The sequence below is a fragment of the Sus scrofa genome, chromosome 8 (assembly GCF_000003025.6).
Source record: "Sus scrofa isolate TJ Tabasco breed Duroc chromosome 8, Sscrofa11.1, whole genome shotgun sequence".
Classification (NCBI taxonomy): Eukaryota; Metazoa; Chordata; class Mammalia; order Artiodactyla; family Suidae; genus Sus; species Sus scrofa.
This window is the reverse complement of record NC_010450.4, coordinates 129,126,386-129,145,896: the sequence shown is the minus strand read 5'-3', so window position 1 is coordinate 129,145,896 and position 19,511 is coordinate 129,126,386. Positions and strand designations below refer to the sequence as shown.

Below are 19,511 nucleotides of genomic sequence, written 5' to 3'. Positions count from 1 at the left end.
TTTAATAGATTTTCAGAGTACAGTATGAACGTGTACTTCATTTATAAACGGGTAAAATAAAGTTTTAAACAAAACGTTATATAAATCAAAAATATTTGGAAACAAGGTATTTCAGTGTATTCTAAAAAAAAAATCCAAATATGATCCTGCTTTCAAAGGACTTCTGATTTCCATGAGATGCACAGATATACTTACTGTGATAAAACACATTTCTTTATAGAAATAGTGATACACATATTTCTGTACATGGCAGATGGTTAAGCATTCTAGAGATTATTTAGAATTATATTTCAAAAGTCTAAGATTAATTTGAATATTCCTCTTCTATTTGAGGAATATTAATTCCATTATCATTTCTGAAAGAGTTTGTGTTTGTTCACAACATACCCTTCCAGAAATTTCGAATGTTGTGACACACCCTTTTGTACACTGGGGCCTTAATGCAGACAAATGGCAGCAAGCAGAGTCTGGATGTCAAAGTAGGTCATGGGCTCTAGCTGATGAGGATGGTGTTGCTTCATTAGTCTTCCTTTTCTACCTGTTAATAGATTATTAATCACCATAGTGGACTGTTTACACCTAGGAGGAAAAAAGAATAGAAGTCCATCCTTATAAAAACACACACAAGAAACAAGATTAGTTGACAGTGTTTAAGTTCTACTGCATACTCTTAGTCCCTTTTTTTCAAAGTACTATATAAAACGTTTAAACCGAACCCAGTTTAGCTTTAATTGTTTAATGGCACCTTGTGTTCTAATGGAAGCAACCTGTGGGTATCTAGAATCCTGGCTTTACGAATCCTCGTCTTGAATCCCCGCTAAGAAACATGTCCCAGAATAGTCCTGACAATGGCTTTCTGTCACAATACTATAATTAGAATTACTTCTAATTCAGGTATCTGCTGATTAAGCTGCTGGTGGGAAGGTTTTCTTTCGACTGAAATCTATGGTAGGAATGATTTTCTAAGGGCAGATATGCCCATTGCGTCCTGTTGACATAAATCCATTCTATCACAACTGTGATTCCCAAAGAACCTACAGTTGCTGCTCCCTACAATCTTCTGACCATCCTAGTCTTCCCTTTTACGGCAGCACATCAAAGCTGTTGAATTTTTTATTAGTGCAATTGATGCACTGGTCGTATCAAAGAACTACTGTGTCCCTTTGTCCCTGGAACCATTCTTCATTGTCTCATCTGTCCTTGGAGGGGACAGTTGCACATATTTCCTTCTGATGCCTACCTAATCACATGCCACGCTCCCCCCTCCCCTTCTCATCACCCTTTATATATGTGCCAACAGTCTTCCTCACGTGGGGGAGGAAATTGTCAGGTTTCCTTTGACAGCACTCTCCGCAACCACGTCTCCTACAACAAGCAGTTCCAAACATGGCAAGAATAATCAGTGTGGCTGATCCATTCTTTCAATCGCTTCAGGGCCCTCAAGGGTTTGGAATAACCTGGTTCTGCAGCTCCCATGATAATTACTTCAGTGCTGGTCCTTTCCAAGAGAGGACATTATTTTAGTCATAGAAAATTTGTAAAATACGATGTTAATTTCACAAATCCTTATTTCCCCAACAAGTTACCTCCCCCCAACAATATAAACTTCATAATAGAAAAGTAACAATTTCATTTTCATTTAAATGGCAGTAGGGAGGTCTTTTTAAATATACCAAAAGATCAATAGATCGGGAATAAAATGGAATTGCTGGCAACCCTACTCTCGTTTATTTCTCCTCGTTCACTTTCTACCTTTCTCTTTTTCTTTTTCTGTATCTCCCTGTCACTCTAGACCTGTCACCAACCTGTTAGAAAGGGATGCTGTGATTCAGGATCCATAGGGCCGTTCTGTTGTTTTATTCTCCAATACGCTGTTAATAATATTACTACACCGTCACGCTTCCTCTTTTTACTGCAACTCAGATAGTCAAAATTCTTTCTGGTTATAAATTATAGATTAGCTTGTGAAACTATCAGTCACACTATCAAGAGGAAAGTAAGTTTTTAAAAGACTAAGTGAATAGAATTTTGATGAAGAAAAAAAGGAGCATTAAAACCAATGGCAAAGTGAGAGTTTTTATATATTTCACAATTATACCTTTTTGAGGGTCAACAAGTTTGCCTTCAGAAAAGGACCTAGATTTGTGATATGGTCTCCAAGGCATTTTTTTAAAAAATGTCAGTAACAATATACTTTTTAAACCAATTTTATAAATTTGCAATAATGCTGGAGTTCCCATTGTGGCACAGTGGAAACTAATCCAACTAGGAACCATAAGGTTGCGGGTTTGATCTCTGGCCTTACCCACGGGGTTAAGGATGCAGTGTTGCTGTGAGCTGTGGCGCAGGTCGCAGACATGGCTGGGATCTGGCGTTGCTGTGGCTGTGGTGTAGGCTGGCAGCTGTAGCTCCGATTAGACCCCTATCCTGGGAACCTCCATATGCTGCAGGTGCGGCCCTAAAAAGAAAAAAAAAAAAAATTGCAATAATTTTTTTTTCCAGTAGATGTCTCTAAAATGTTCTAAAGTAGTACAAGGAAATTGTGGCTTGTTCTGATGACACAAAGGACAAAAATTTAAGTTCAAATATTGTTAGGTTAGAGAGGAAGAAAGAAAAACTTCTTTGCAAATCTGTTATTAGAAAATCCAGCCAAGTTTAATCATATCTTCTATCTATCGAGGAAAAAGGTCTTTTATAAAATTGTTTTATCAAATCTATCAGTTCGTATGAAAGTTGAAACATGCAATCATGCAGCTATTCAAATAAACTGACCCTGCCATATGTTGTGATTCTAAAAAAATATTTCATTTCACAAATGCTGTGCACTAATTCAATAAATCATGTTAAGAGCTATTATAATGTTTTAAATATGGGGCTTCTCTAGTAAGATTATTTTAAATATTACTGTTATAATATAAAATGAAAGTTATAATATTTAAAACAGGAAAAGAACTCTATATTTCTTATGCTTTTGCATATCTACTTCTCCTGGTGGTAATCAGTGTTTTCCTCTTTGAAAAAGAACTTTCCTTCCTATGAGCCTCTTGCTCAATGAAATTATGATACCTATCAAACAATACAGTGTATTTTCAGTCTTTGCTGCACTAAATTTCCTTCTTCTATTTAACTGCTAAATCTCAGTAAATCTTTTTATATGTGTACTGAGCATCACCATGCAAGCATTCACTTGGTATCAAAGAATCAGCTGGAAACTGGCCTTGTCAAGCCACATGGGAAGATTTCTCATTCTAAGGGGGAGAGAACATGCTTCCTCATTACTGAATTGCCGTGAATGACTTCCTCCCTCCACGTGCCTCGAAGGCCTGGAAGGCAAAAAGAGAAAGAAAGAAAGAGAGAGAGAGAAAGAAAGAAAGAAAAGTCTCACAAATAACACCTGTCTAATAAAAAAAAAAAAAAAAAAGGAAAGAAAGAGAAAGTACCTCATAAGGAAACTGTTGCTCTTGACATTTGCTGACCTTGCTTCTCTAAGTCCTTGATCCACCAAGATCAGAATTTCTAGTGCAATAAAAAAGGAGTAATTGTATGGGGAGAAGAGGAAAAAAATCCAATTTTTAAAATATATTGAATTTTTTAAAAATTGGAAGTACACAAAGATCTTTAGAAGTTATTTGACTTAAATAAATGCCCTTCTGTCTCAGCATCAACCTCTTAGAAAGGAGCAAGAGAAAAAGAGACTTAGAAATTGTACCCTATGGAACAAAGCAGAGGTCTGTGCTTAAGTGCAAGATAGGTTGCCTGGAAAACCTAGAGTCGTGGCAGTCCTGCGGTAGAGAATACACTGGGAAGACAGAAAGATTGCTAGATGAAGCAATAGAAGAGCATGGATCAACCAGGAATTTTATCACAGGACAGTAACTGACTCCACTTCAGAGATCTTATCACAGCTGCTCCACCAGCTAAATCCCGAGTAATAAATTGGAATGAATGCAAGTATTGAACTCCAGTCAACAAACAGAGCAAAGATAATCTACTGAATTTGTTAAACAGGCATTTCAGGTTTTTAACAGCCTTGGCAGAGACTCCATCCACTGAATTCCAGAGAAAAGAGGTTCGTATGACAATTGGATCTCAAAGATCTTTGTGTGATGCTTAATAGTTGTTTCGTTTACTTAGAAACAATTAGGAGTACAATTTCCTAACCTATTTTCACGTGAAACAATTAATTTAAAAATAATGGTAGCTGAGAGCAAATGGGAAGTTTTATGCACACATATATCCCCCTCAAATGGTTCAAGCACACAGAAAATACCCCCACTTCATGTGTCTGTCTGTCTGTGTGAGATCCCTTGCTTTACCAGTACTTTTCAAATAGAGAATATTCAATGAAATGCAATGTTATAATCTCCATGTTAAGTATACAACCTGTAATACTTTATAAGTGAGATGAAGATAGCTATTTCATTAGAATATGATAATGCAATATAAAATAATGACTTACTATTTATAATAAAGCTTTGGCAAAATACTTGGAGTCACTGGAAATAAACCCTTTGTAAAATGCCGTGGTGATTGCTCCTGGGGTCACTGCATGTAGTTAGGGTCATGAGCGCCTCAACCAACAGTCTGCCGATGACGTGGGAAGGGGCAGAGGCCATATTCAAACATTTGACAACTAACTCAACATCAATTAATACATAAATCAATGTAAAAATCAAAAATTAAGAATGTATTACCTTTTATTTTCTAAAGTTAATGCATATGTTATCTTTATAAAACTACCTACAGAGAAATGTAAATCAATTCACTCCTACCATGCAAATAATTTCTAAATAATTAATTTCTATAAATGATTGGTGTACTCTTTCTTCTGACATGATGACATCAGCTTAATGACGTCTCTGTCAGAGAGATGATTTAATATAGGGAACTGCCTCAATCTCCTTTAAAGACGTCTCCATCAGATTTAGAGCCGTTAGGTGACATGATATATCAATCAGTTATTAACTTCTTGTAGCATCAGTGGTATTGCCATATGTCTGAATTGTTTGTTAGATATTATTGAATTAACAATGATTGCATCCCACTCTTTTCAGCCTGTAAATATTGTGTGCATTTTTTAACATTTAGTATATTCATTTGACATAAATCATAAAAATTTTTATAGAATGTCCTACTTAATTAAGTCACTGAACTTTGCAAACCTTACTTGGCCAAACTTAGGACATTCTAAATCAAGGAACATAAACATTTATTTGTGAGTTTTGTCATAAAATTTTCATCATCATAGAATTTATTAGAAAATCTGTTTTCTTATGTTTATCCCTTATTAATTTTGTGTCAAATAATATATATAAATATTTTTCATATCTAAAACATTTTTATCAGTTTTTAAATTATCTCCAGCTTAATAATATGATCATTTTTTTCCTGACAAAATTAAAAATGGATTGACATCTCTATTAGGATGCCATTTTTGAAAAACCAATTATCTTTTTTCTTTTTATAGAAAACCTTGTTTTCCAAATGCTAAACATAAAACTGATTTGAAATATTATGCCTGTATCAGAATTATTGTGTCAGGTGGTTTCATAATATTTTTCTCTTCTGAAATGATCTACTATTTCAATTATATGGTAATGTTAAAAATTCTAATTTTTTCTAAATATTTTTATTTTATTGATTTTTTGTTAACATTTGATAAAATATTTCTGAAGTTTTTTTTCATTTCAAAAGCTTTGTTTTACTTGAAAATTATTATTACAAACACTTATTTCATGAGACTAATTTCATAAAGTGCTTTAATATTTTTCTCTTGATCACAAACGAATTTTGACAGAAATTGAATGTCATGGGGAAAAATAAGTCTAGCTATTTTATTTTTAAAGAACATAAATTTAAATCACTATTTGAAACTGACATCTCCCTATCAAGAAAAAACAGTCCACTGACTTTTATTGAAAATTAAGTTGATATTTCTTTTAAAAATATTATTTATGTTTTAAATTTAATTGATTTTAATATTGATTTGATATTTTTGATTTTGATATTCTATATATCAAAAGATGTTTCAAACTAATTGATTTTTGCACTGGATCATTTGATAATCCTGGGCTCGTTTCAATGTTGATAACACTTCTATTTTTTCCCAGGTTAAAAACTCATAATATCTAAAAGAAACGCTTTGAGAATGTAAACTTTTGTTTTTTTTCCAGTGTTTTTAATAACTTGTTATAAATTGTTTAATAATATTTAGCAAAAACTATGTATTGAGAACAATCAGTAAGTACTAACAAGTAAACTAAAGTAAGCACCAATTTGGTAATTTTAACTGCTGCAAAAGTCATAAATAATGATAAACTGATGATTCCACTAAACATTGAATGTTTCATAAAATCAAGGTCATGCATGAAATGAGCCCAACAAGCTGCTAGTTCTGCAAAACAGTTTTCAGATAGGGTTAGACGAGGAATTCCATTTATCATGTATCCTACAAGTTTTCTCTTTTATCATGAGTCCACAATTAACTTGGAATTAGTTGATGTTATAATCTATTATAAACTAATTTGATCAAGTATCGTACTGTATCATTGCATATATTTGCTAATAGGTGCGGCTGTATTTCAATATTTCAATAACTGGTAGGTGACATTGGTGCATACCCACTAAACACAGTCTTGGAGCTGGGCTATGTGGAAGGTTACCAAATGGGCACGAGGAGCCACATAGCCTAGGCTTCGAGTGGAAAGGCTCTTTATTTCTGAGATATTCTAAAACTGTCAGTGGGCTCTCGATTCGATTGCAGGGAAAAGGGCTCAAACACGTCACATGCTTCTACGCGCAGGAGTCCCTCTTCAGAAATCTTAGGTCCTAACAATGGAGAGATTGATATTATCCAGAGGAAGGAAACCAGCAACGGTGAAAACCCTCTTCCACCCCCAACCCACTTCACGTACTTCTTATAAAGGCCTCCTTCTCTGTGAAATGCTAGGAGACTCAGGGTTTTTATTCATTAGAGTTTTAATAAATCATGTCTTTAACATGCGCCTTGTTATCAACAGGCACGTGTGGCTGTTTAAAAACCTATGAAGATCTATTTCTGGATGGCAATTTTAACTGTAAAACATCTGGTATTTTCTGCCCTATAACATTGAATTGACTTATTGGAATCAGAAAATATGGCAGTTTGTTCTAAATAAGTGCTTCTTAACCAGAGCCACACATCAAAATCACCTGCAGAGTTTAAAAACTATATCCATTCACGCTCAATTCTCCAGAACAGAGCTACTGAATCATAATTGTCAGGTGGGGAAAGGAACAGACCACTGACACGTAGTGTTTCAAAGTTGACAGGTTCTTTTGATTTCTATTCATGATGAAAATCCCCTATTCTAAAGAAATGTTTTTTGTTTGTGGGTTTGCTTTTTCAGGGCTGCACTCACAGCATATGGAGGTTCCCAGGATAGGGGTCTAATTGGAGCCACAGCTGCCAGCCTACACCACAGCCACAGCAATGCCAGATCTGAGCCTCGTCTGCACCCTACACCACAGCTCAGGGCAATGCCAGATCCTTAATCCACTGAGTGAGGCCAGAAATCAAACCCGCAACCTCATGGTTCCTAGTCGGATTTGTTTCTGCTATGCCAGGATGGGAACTCCCTAAAGAAATGTTAAAAAAAAAAAAAAAAAAAAAAAAAAAAAAAAGAAAGAAAGAAAGAAAGAAAAAGGCAATACAATATGTATTAAAAGTTAATGATAGAGGAAGAAATTTGAAGAGCAACCTTGTTTGCATGCCGCAAAGCAATCTGGTCTTTGTTTTTACCGTAATTATGCATTGCTTCCTAACAAAGCCCTCTGCCTACCAAGTTGTGGTATGCATTTCAGTGCACCAGCTCTTTTCCTTTTCTTATGATCTGGCTCAAAAAGGTAAGCAGTAAGAAAAAAAGAAGCCATGGGTTCATCCTGTTAAACCCACCTGTTCCTTTTGCTGCAGATACTCAACAACCTGTGTTCTGAGTGCTCTTCCTCTGCTAAGAGAAACCGGGGATGTAATGACATGGGAAGTTGCTAAGGAAGATCTATCTTCACGCTCTACTCCAGTGATCCTCAAACTTAGTGTGCTTTGCGATCACCTGGAGAGCTTGTTAAACCAGATTGCTGCCTCCTTCCAGAGTTTCTGAAATTAGCAGGTCTGGGATGGGGCCTACAAATTGTATAAAGTTCCCAGGGACCCTGGTTTGAGAGCCATTGCTTTACTCTCTAGTAACCCTCTTGGGTGGATAATTTTTAGCTGCCAAGAAAATGCTTTATTACATCATCTAAGAAGGAACCTTGATTTAAAAATTATACCACTATTTAAGTTGTGTTTGTATAAATTAATTTGAACTTGGGCTAGGAGCTTTTCATTGGTAGGACCTGGCAGAACGTTAACATTTTCCCCACCTACTGGAGCTGCTAAATAAGTACACTTTCTCCAAGCTGCAGATTATCTTCTTCCACCAAATAAATCAACAATTTTGTAAAACTTTCTATAATGTCTATAATGCAGTGGAGAAAAAAAATCAAAACAAAAACCTTGGACACGAATGGAGATTCATTAATTTAGCACAATGCCCAGAAGAAAGCAATGCAAAATCCAATGTAACAATAGAGACTAACTCAAATCAGTGCTAAATATATTACACTTTCTATGGAGAAGAGATGCTCTAGTATTATTGTCAGAGTCACACATGCCTTAGGGGTATAATTAACATATGCCAGAGGTGCAGTTTTATTGGTACTTAATTTCACATGGGAAGAAGCAAAGTCAGACACCAAACACTTGTTTTTCCTATCTTATATGCAGACTTCAGTGGATACATTTGTTCATTAGAAATCTGCAAATTACAGAACATACATTACTGGATATGTTCAGCATTTTAAATAAATCTTCCCTCTAAACTGTTTTCCCTAATAATTATTTATTTTGCCATTTAAGACATTGCTTGATTTATGGGAGATGAGAAGCAATTCTTTAATAGAGTAGATATATTTTATAAGAATTTCCATTTTTCTGAAATTTCATGCAGGTGAATCCCCTTGAGATGTACCCTCTAATAGTTTACTTTTACTTGCAGTTTTTGTTTTCGAGCCTATGTATTTCTTAAAAATCTGTGAAAACCCACTTAAGTAGCACCATCACTTAAACAGATATTCGTTCAGTAAAGACCCTGTAGCTCTCACTTAAGTAGGCAGCAGTTGGAAACTGCGTTGTTAAACAAGCCGTCTTCGTGGCAGTGCGCTTATAAAGCTGCTGTAGCTTTTTACAGCAATTATGCTGGCAGTTTACATTCACCAGTTTACACAGATTCCCCAAACGATTATCCGTTTTCGCATAAAAGGAAACCTGAATAATTTTAATGTTTTCCAAACAGAACTAGAATCTTGCATTTCCAATACCAACATAGCGGCGTATTGCCCTGCAGAAGGGGGGCGAGGCAGTGTATTCTGCAATCATTGGGGACCATCATGCTTCACCGCATGGGAAAATGCACATCAGCCACATTACCACTCAGGAAGGGGGAAAAAAAATGCAGCAGTCCCTTGCTTAACTCTCTCTCTGCTCTTTTTGCTCTGTCCAGCCCAGGAACAGCAGCAGCTGATACACAGCAACCAGGCTGAGAGTCACACCGCTGTTGGCAGAAGGACACCAGAGCAGCAGCAACAGCAGCAGCAAGACTGCGGTGACCCAGGTCACAGATTGTAATTACTCTCATCCCTAACCCAGTCATTGTCAACACTGTTTATGACAAGTTGCCAACAAGACGGCACTTGACTGTCAAATGTTTGATGGTGACATATTAACACACTTCTCAATCCTTTTCTATTGCTGCTGCAAGTTGTGGGTGAGCTGCAGGTTCCCAGCCCGCAGGGAGCCTGTGTAATTACTGAAACTGTGCGCAGACTCAGAAAGCTAATAAAATGCTTTCATACTAGGTTGTAAGGAAATCACCAGTTTCCAAAGTTAAATCACACCTCTGTCCTCCACGGAGCACAGTCATGAAAGAACCTTGACATGGATGGAAAGACCTGAACGTTTTAAGGGAGCTAAGAAAGCTCTTTTCCATTGATTGATAAGAGATCGCCAAGGGGTGTTGATTACTGACTAGGGCAAAGAACTGACTCAGAATCAACAAGAATTTCATGTTGATTTCAAGTTTAATGTCACATATTTTCTTCTCTTTCTAATCCTAAATATTCACCACTCCTCTAGACCTAACTTCATCTCTCAGAGATATAAAGTTGGTTACTGCTGAAAACATTTCATTATGTTTGGCGAATATCTAGTCATCCTAAATAAGGCACTCAAATGGAAAATCTGATTTAAGGAGATCTCTTTAAGAATGTGGGTGAACATAGCTTAGAAAGTGTCCTCGAATTTCTCAAGGGATTGGAATTCAGAATTTTCATAAAACACCATAGAATCCTCATTGAATTATTGAAGTGCATGCATAAAGGCACAGAAAGTATCATTGCTCTATAAAGTGATTCAAACTAAATTGTGTACCGCTTTCTCTCTCATTAGATACCTCAGTGAAGAATGAAATTCCCAGAATATAGATACAAACTACACACACTATATATGTATATATGTACACACACTATTCACACACACACACACACACACACACACACATATATATACCTATTTAATGCTGGTGCATTTGATTTGAAAACAGAAGATGGGCATTAGTTCTGTAACCTCAAGCAAGTTATTTTAGTTTTCTGACCCTTGGTTTCTCCATCTATTAAAAGTATAACAACAACACTTTAAGGTTAAAGAGAGAGAGAGGTCGAAAATCCTGGGCAAAGTTAAAACATTTTAGGAATCGAAGATATTGGAATGCTTTTTACAAACTTCTACCCCTAAGCAGTATCAAATTCAGGATGCTCTTTGCTGAGCGCATAGAGTCTATGTTTTCATATAAAGAAGGGCAAACATGGTTTATTTGAATTCCCTTTCAACCTATCATGACATGTAAGTGGTTTTAAGCACATATTTTAAATGTTGCCCATTTTCTCTTCTACATGCAGCAGTGACACAAAAAATGAGTGAACAGATGACCCACCAGGCAATGAAACTGACCCTACTGCAGAAGAAGACTGACAACATTTCCTTGGCTGTGAGTGATGTAAGGGACAAGTACTCCTCCCTTGAAAGGAAGATCGCCGAAGATAAAGGCAGGGAATTTCAATCTTTTCTAAAAGGTAAAAGTGAAATATATAATTCATTCAGTCGAGAAAAAAGGCAAATGACTCATTCATCTTTTGCCATGTCATTTTGGGGTCTTGCTTTAGCTTTGGTGGAATAGAAGTCTGAGACACAAATGCTTTTCAATAAGATACTTTGACTCTCGATTTCTGAAATAATTGGACACATCTAAATATTTTTACTCATATAATCAACTCCTATCGAATGCTTCATCTGACCTATTGACATTATGTACCTGGTCTGTTAGAGTCTCGCTTGTATTTCTTTATAGTTAAAATGAACCACATTTAATCTGCTTCCACTGAGGTTTCCAGTTCAAGATAAAGATGAGTTTAAGGGATGATTATCAAGGCAGCTAGATCCACAGGAATCTCAATAATATTGATGAAGTTATTGAGGATACATATAAAGTGCATTATTATCCCCCAAATTATCTAGCTCATGGAATGTAATCAATAAAATATATTCTAAAACATATCAGGATAGTCACATAAATGTGAGTCAGTTTTGCCTGAATTTTATGCTCTTCAATAGCAGGCTCTGTTCCTTTCTGGAGGATCTCCAGGATAATCCAGTTCCTGCTAATTCAAGTTGTCTGAATCCTATTTTCTTGTAGTTGTGGGAACAGCGTCCTGCTTTCTTGATGGCTATAAACTGTGGCTTGTTCCCAGCTTCTAGAGGCCACTGCATTTCTGACTCGTGGCCTTCTTCCTCCATATGCAAAAGCCAACAACAGCTGTTGAATCCTCATGACAGCTTTCAGACCCATTCTTCTGCCTTCCTCCTCTTCTTTTATTTTTTTATGGCTGCACCCACAGCATATGGACATTCCCAGGGTGGGCTGAATCTAAGCTGCAGACCTATATAGGTCGCAGGTGCAGCCGTACCGGATCCTTTAATCCACGGTGCTTGGAATTGAACCCACACCTCCACACCTCTGCAGTGACCTGAGCCACTTCATAGATTGGATTCTTAATCTCCTGTGCCACAGTGGGAACTCCTCTTCTTCCCTCTTTAAGGACTCATGTGATTACAGGGACCTTTATCTGGATAATCAAAGATAATCTCTCATCTCAAGGTCCTTAAGATTAATCCTATCTCTCAAGGCCCTTTTGGCATGTAAGGTAACATCGTCGCAGATTCAGGGAATTAGGGTATGAGCATCTTAGGAGGGGCAGCATCATTCTGCCCACCTCAGAGGTTTATATACAGTGAGTAATCGCTATGGCAGTGCTATGAACAGTGCAGTGGGCTGGGGGGATCAGGGAAGCCTTCCACAAAAAGAAACCATCTCAGTGGATAAGTAATGGGTCAGGTGGAGTTAACCAGGCAAAGAGTTTCAGGTAGGACATAGGTATTCTAGACAAATATTTTGGTTACTAGGAGCATCTCAATTCACTGGGCTAATTGGATGTTTCCAACTTGGATGTTTCCAAGTTTCAGGATTACTGGTCTCTTTCACTTTGTTTATACATAAAAAAATGTCACTGCATACCCCATTTCTATCACTTACAAGTTATTTTTTCTCTATTTTATGTGGTCAACAGGTAAAGGAACTAAAAAGGTGGAGGTTTCCGTATCATCTACCAATACAGAGCAATCATGATTTTTTTTTTCTTTCTAGGGCTGCACCTGCGGCCTATGAAGCTTCCCAGGCTAGGGGTCAAATCAGAGCTGCAGCTTCTGGCCTACAGCACAGCTCCTGGCAACGTCAGATCCTTAACCCGCTGCTCGACGCCAGGGATCATACCTCCATCGTCATAGATGCTACTTGTGTTCGTTAACCGCTGAGCCACAACGGGGACGCCCCATGATTTTTGTTTTTTAACCATGTAAATTTCGATGCTATTAACCACCTGAAAGGAAGACTCCATTTCTGGCATGTTCCCTGTGGCTAAAATTGACCCATGGCAAGCATGAGAGATAAATATTTTTCCCCAAAGTGACAGCATCAGCAAGAAGTCAAATAGGAACAGTACCTAATTGTTCATAACTTTAGAAATAAAATTTGTTTAACAAACTTTGGTTATCATAACCTGAGAGAGTTAGGCCTGACAACAGCTTGTTGTGAAACTACTAACAAAAATTGTGGCATTGTCACACAAAACACACACACTCACAGCAATAATAAGAGCAAAATTCCCTCCTCAATAGGATGCATTAATTGTGTACTGAGCACAATCAATTATGAGAACCAGAGGGCTTATAGGTAATGAATGTTAATATAGGAAGCAAAAAAATAGACTCACCCCCAAGGTGCTAGGAAAACCACAGTCCCTGCTCTTGCTTACTCTGCATCCAAGTTGAGAAGCACTTCATCTGCTAGCAGCCAGGGAAACTTCAAAATCAAATGCCCCAACACCTTAAGAGGTGTCTGAATGTTATGACGAGGCTGTGCATTTATAACCACAGAAGGGACATGCCAACATGTCTGATGTCATATATATCTGTTAAATCACCAAATACAATATCAAATGTTTTAGCAAGTAGAAAAACATGAGTCACATGAAACAGATTCAAATAGTTAATATGCTGTGCCCACTCAGATTTTGACATAAAGCACTTTGATGTGTTTTTGCAAAATCACATTATTGCACAGATTTTTTAATTAACAAATTAGAGATTTTTTTTTTTTTTTTTTTGTCTTTTTTAGGGCCACATCCATGGCATATGGAGGTTTCCAGGCTTGGGGTCCAATCAGTCAGAGCTGTAGCTGCCAGCCACAGCCACAGCCACAGCCACACCAGATCCGAGCTGCATCTGTGACCTACACCACAGCTTACAGCAATGCCGGATCCTTAACCCACTGAGCAGGCCAAGGATGGAACCTGCTTCCTCATGGATACTAGTTGGGTTCGTTACTGTTAAGCCACAACGGGAACTCTGAGAAATATCTGAAGAGCCTGTTTTTCTGAAACAAGTTTTTAAGCTAATAATCTGTTGGATTCCTTTTCAGACACCATTGTGGTTTTTAACCCTTGCCCAGTGGATTTTTCCATTAAAGATTTAAAACAGAACAGCTAAATTACCTAATTTTTGTTAACTTTTTTCCTAATTACTTTAATCAAGATTCTGTCCTGAATTTTACCTATTTACAGTATTTTTAACCCATCTTCATTTTTTTTTTTTTTTTGTCTTTTTGCCTTTTGAGGCCACTCCCGTGGCATATGGAGGTTCCCATGCTAGGGGTAAAATCGAAGCTGCAGCCACCGGCCTACACCAGAGCCACAGCAACACGGGATCCGAGCTGCGTCTGCAACCTACACCACAGCTCACGGCCACGCTGGAGCCTTAACCCAATGAGCGAGGCCAGGGATCGAACCCGCAACCTCATGGTTCCTAGTCGATCCGTCAACCACTGAGCCACCACGGGAACTCTGCCATCTTCACTTTTTTTCTGACTTTCAGGTCTTGTAGTTTTCCCCTTGCTGAACTAAAAACCTGCTGTTTTATTGTCCACAATTAATTAATCCAATTATGCTCGAGTTTTATGTTACCTTGTCACTCTTGAAAAACATTTTAAAGCCAAAATTATCAGGTTATAAATTCCAGAAAAGTCTGATTCCTAACCTTAAGTATTTTATTGAGTTTAGTTGTTGTAATGAGAATTAAATTTTAACCAACAGGAAATAACTAAATTATCCTGTAAAAAAGTGCATTAAAAATAACTTTGCTGGAGTTCCCACTGTGGTGCTGTGGGTTAAGGATCTGTTGTTGTCTCTGAGGCAGCACAGATTCGGTCTGGCTGGGAACTTCCATATGCTGCAGGAATGGCCAAAAAAGAAAAAATAAAATAGTTTTGATGTTGGGTATTGCCTTACACTCAGTGAAGCCATCATATTCTATTTTATTGATTGACTGATTGATTGATTGATTGCTTTTTAGGACCACACCTGTGGCATGTGGAGGTTCCCAGGCTAAGGGTCGAATTGGAACTATAGCTGCTGGCCCACAGCTTACGCCACAGTTATAGCAACAGGGATAGACCCCGCATCATCATGGATACTAGTTGGATTCACTTCTACTACGCCACAACGGGAATTCCAATATATTCTATTTTAAATATCAGAAATTTAATTTTACAAATTTCATTTTCTGTGCAGCATCTAGAATGTACTCCATATAGATGTATAAATGAGTGACGTGTCAAATACTAAGTAAAATATAGAAAATAAAGGCTTTAAAACCTTTCTTAGTTCATGTTAGTAAATGCATAAGCATTTCAGTATAGTTACACTGTTTCAGTGTGACTTCTCTTAACTGCAGCTATTTAATCTTTTCTAATCAAGTTAGTGTTTCCCTAGTACTTGGGTGTGGTGTGTCACTGATTACTATTTCATCGTCACATGCTTTTATTTATTTATTTTTCTATCCAAGTTGATTTTCACGTATAGGTTTTAGGCTTTTAAGTTTATTTCAGTTTCCATTAGGCCTAGAAATGTAAAATGAATTTTTGTACTTTGGAAATTCTGGACCCTAAAGATCATCTATCTTTAGGGTCTAGGGTTTCCAGAGAAATGTTTACACATTCACAGCTTTGTCTTTGTACCACATTAATTAATATCAAGATGACTCAAGCAATACATCATTCTATTTGGTATAACTTCTCTTTCACTATACATTTTATGTAAGTCTCTCAAGCAACTTAAATATTTTTTAGCATTTGCCTACAAAATAGAGACAGGTAGAGACTAAATATTTTTATCCTAGAATCTCCTTTCTTGAATAGGATTCACAGTAGTCATAACTCATTTTACAATATACCCCATGGTGCAGACCTTCCTGTTGAAAACGCTTTGTATTTTGTTGCCATATATTATGTTACAGACATTGCTGTATGTTGGATTTGAATGGACGTATCTTCCTTTTATATCTGTTTTGTCACCATGGACTATGAATATGCCTCAGACATGTTATTTTTTCCCCAGTTTCTGTTTTTGTATATAACAGGCTTGTTTGTTTACTCATTTTAAAATATTCATGCCTATTCTAAATAGTTCAAAATCCTTTTGCTTTTTCCTTTTTTTTTTTTAATGCTACTTTTAGGGCTGTCCACCACCCTGGCTCATAACCAATCTATTCTTTCTAAAAAGGAGATACAAGTATGTTTTCATTAGTAGCAAGTTTTCCTCTCCTGTTGTTAAGAATTAATGTCATACGATAAAGTATATCTTAAATTCCTCTTTCATTTCATTTAGTTTTTAGTGCTCAAACCGCTCATTGTTTTTATTTTATTTTTATTAGAAACAATTGAATCCAGCCTTTTGGGCTAGACCATGATGGAAGATAATAGAAGACAAACAATATGTGTATACATATACAATATATACATAACTAGGCCACTTTGCTGTACAGCAGAAATTGGCACAACACTGTAACACAATTATACTTTAATAAAAAATAAAAACAATTTTACAAACAAAATAAGACCAGGAAAAAATGAAACTATTGCGGGATCATTTGATTATTACTTCATATCGTTCCTCATTTGGGAATCTTATTAAATCTCTTCTTTGCAGTCAATTTGTTAGGTTTTATAAACTCAAAACACAAGCTCTGAAACCTAATTAGTTGACCCTTGATCAATATAGGTTTGAACCTCTTGGGTCCCCTCAGGTACACAGACTTTTTCAATAGTAAATACTGCCGGGCCACACAGTCCCGAGTCAGTGATAGAATGTGAGGATGTGAAGCTGTGGATTCAGAGGTACCTTGGATGTAACAGAGGGCCGCTTATAAATCACACGGGGATTTTTGACGTTTTGGAGGGTCAGCACCCCAATCTCTCCGTTGTTCAAAGGTCCACTCTACTAGAAGTATAATAAACAGTCATGAGCTAACACCAGGTGTTACTCGCTAAGGTAGAAAGTCCAAAGCCATATATTTTCAGACTAAGGCTAGAGCTAGAATCACTGCCTACAAGAATCTACTAACGGAAGCCAGTGGTAGTTCCTTCATGTCTTTTGTCCAGAGAAATTTAGTTTTATTGTTCTAGTGTGTGCTACCCTGCAACAGATTTCTTCCCTCAGATGTATCAGTTAAGAAGATGATCATCTATTAAGTACAGTAATTTTTAAAATTTCCTAAGTAAATGTGGCCAAGAAATATTTTTTATGACTTCATGTTATTAACGTTTAGTCTTACACTTTTATCTTTATAGAGACATCTGAAGTGTACATAATTAAAATCATGTATCACATATTGTTTTTCATTATGTCTTTCTCCAGGTCTAAAATTCAAAAGCCTCAATGATCTGGTGAAGGAGATGGTAAGAGAACAATTTAAATATTTTCAAAATGACATGCAAGAGACCACAGCACAGCTCTTCAAGACCATATCGACTCTCTCAGAGGACCTTGAAAACACCAAGCAAATAGTTCAACAAGTTAATGAATCTGTGGTTTCAGTAGCAGCCCAGCACAAATCTGTTTCAATGCAGGACAGTAGGCCCACTTCGACGGAGATATTGGATCTAAAAAATCGCATTGTGAATATAAGACAAGAAATGACTTTTACATGTGAGAAGCCTCTTAAAGAGCTAGAAGCAAAGCAGACTCATTTAGAAGGTGCTCTAGAACAGGAGCACTCAAGGAGTTTTCTGTATTATGAATCCCTCAACAAGACTCTTTCTAAAATGAAGCAAGTGCAAGATCGCCTTTCATTAATTGAACGAGGATCAGAGCAGAAGGGTGTTCCAGCTGTTGAATCCATGAGCAAAAATGTCACTGGGCATATGTCTACTCTACAAGAAAATATAAAGAAGCACGGGTTGACACTGCTGCAGATATTTGATGATTTGCACATCCAAGACAACAAGATTAACAATCTCACCCTCACTTTGGAGATGGAGAAGGAATCTGTCAGGGAGGAATGTGAAGACATGTTATCCAAATGCAGAAGGGATTTTCAGTTTCAAATTAAGGACACAGAAGAGAATTTACAAGTTTTAAACCAAACCTTGGCGGAGGTTCTCTTTCCAATGGACGATAAAATGGACAAAATGAATGAGCGGCTGAATGACTTGACTTATGACATGGAGATTCTTCAGCCTTTGCTGGAGCAGAGAACATCACTTAGAGAGACCATGACATATGAGCAACCAAAAGAAGCAGAAGCTACACAGAAAAAAGTGGAAAATCTGACTAGTGCTGTCAACAGTCTAAATTTTCTCATCAAAGAACTTACAAAAAGATACAACTTGCTTAGAAATGAAGTACAGACTCGTAGTGAAGCCTTAGACAGACGTATCAATGAACATACCTTAGAAACAGAAGATGGTCTAAATAAGACAATAACTATTATAAATAATGCCATTGATTCCATTCAAGATAACTACGTGTTAAAAGAGACTTTAAATACAATAAAGCATAATCCTGAGGCCCATCAAAAATGTAGCCAAAATATGGAAACTGTTTTGACATTTATTTCTCAGTTCCAACATTTGAATGATTCTATTCAGATTTTGGTCAATGACAATCAGAAATATAACTTAGTTTTACAAGTTGCCAAGGCTCTTGCATATATTCCTAAAGATGAAAAACTAAGTCTTTACAACTTTCAGAAGATTTCTCAAATGTTCAATGAAACCAGTTCCCAAGTCACGACATACCAGCAGAATTTGAGTCATTTGGAGGAAAAAATACTTGCAGCCACAAAGATTTCCAAAAATTTTGAAACTCGGTTGCAAGGTATTGAGTCTAAAGTGAACAAGACCCTCATACCTTATTATGTTTCATTTAAAAAAGGCAGTGTGCCTGCAAATGAGAGAGACCAAGCTCTACAATGGCAGGCATTAAATTCCAGATTTAAAGCACTGGAAACCAAATCCATCCACTTTTCCATTAATTTCTCTTTACTTAACAAAACTCTCTATGAAGCTTTAACAATGTGTCACGATGCTTCCACCAGCATTTCAGAACTGAATGCTACCATGCCTGAGAGGATCAAAGCTTCCCTACCAGATATTCTGCTTCTTCAGAAAGGTCTGACGGAATTTGTCGAATCAGTAATTGAAATAAAAACTCAAACTGCCCTATCTAATTTAACTCGGTATATAAATCAGTCCTTGTCTGGTAGTTTTGCAAATGTTGTCAAGTCACAGAAGCAAATGAAATTATCGCTGAAGAAACCCAATCCACTTAAGAAACCAAACGTGAATCTGACCACTGCCCTGATAGGCCGGACCCAAAGAAACACAGACAGCCTTGTACTTCCTGGTAAGCAATTGCCAAAAAATAACTTTTAATCTTCTTTTTTTTTTCTGTTTAAGTGGTATTTAGTCGATCTGTATTGTTTAGCAAGA

General features: G+C 36.8%; 1 protein-coding gene across 1 annotated transcript in view; it reads left to right on the top strand.

The window, feature by feature from the left end:
- Positions 1-19,511, top strand: part of MMRN1 (multimerin 1) — a 59,463-nt gene that overhangs the window by 27,517 nt on the left and 12,435 nt on the right. The window contains exons 4-6 of the mRNA XM_005666992.3: positions 9,579-9,689; positions 11,032-11,205; positions 17,437-19,425. Coding sequence (XP_005667049.2) covers positions 9,579-9,689; positions 11,032-11,205; positions 17,437-19,425 — 2,274 coding nt within the window. The remainder of the gene's footprint in view (positions 1-9,578; positions 9,690-11,031; positions 11,206-17,436; positions 19,426-19,511) is intronic.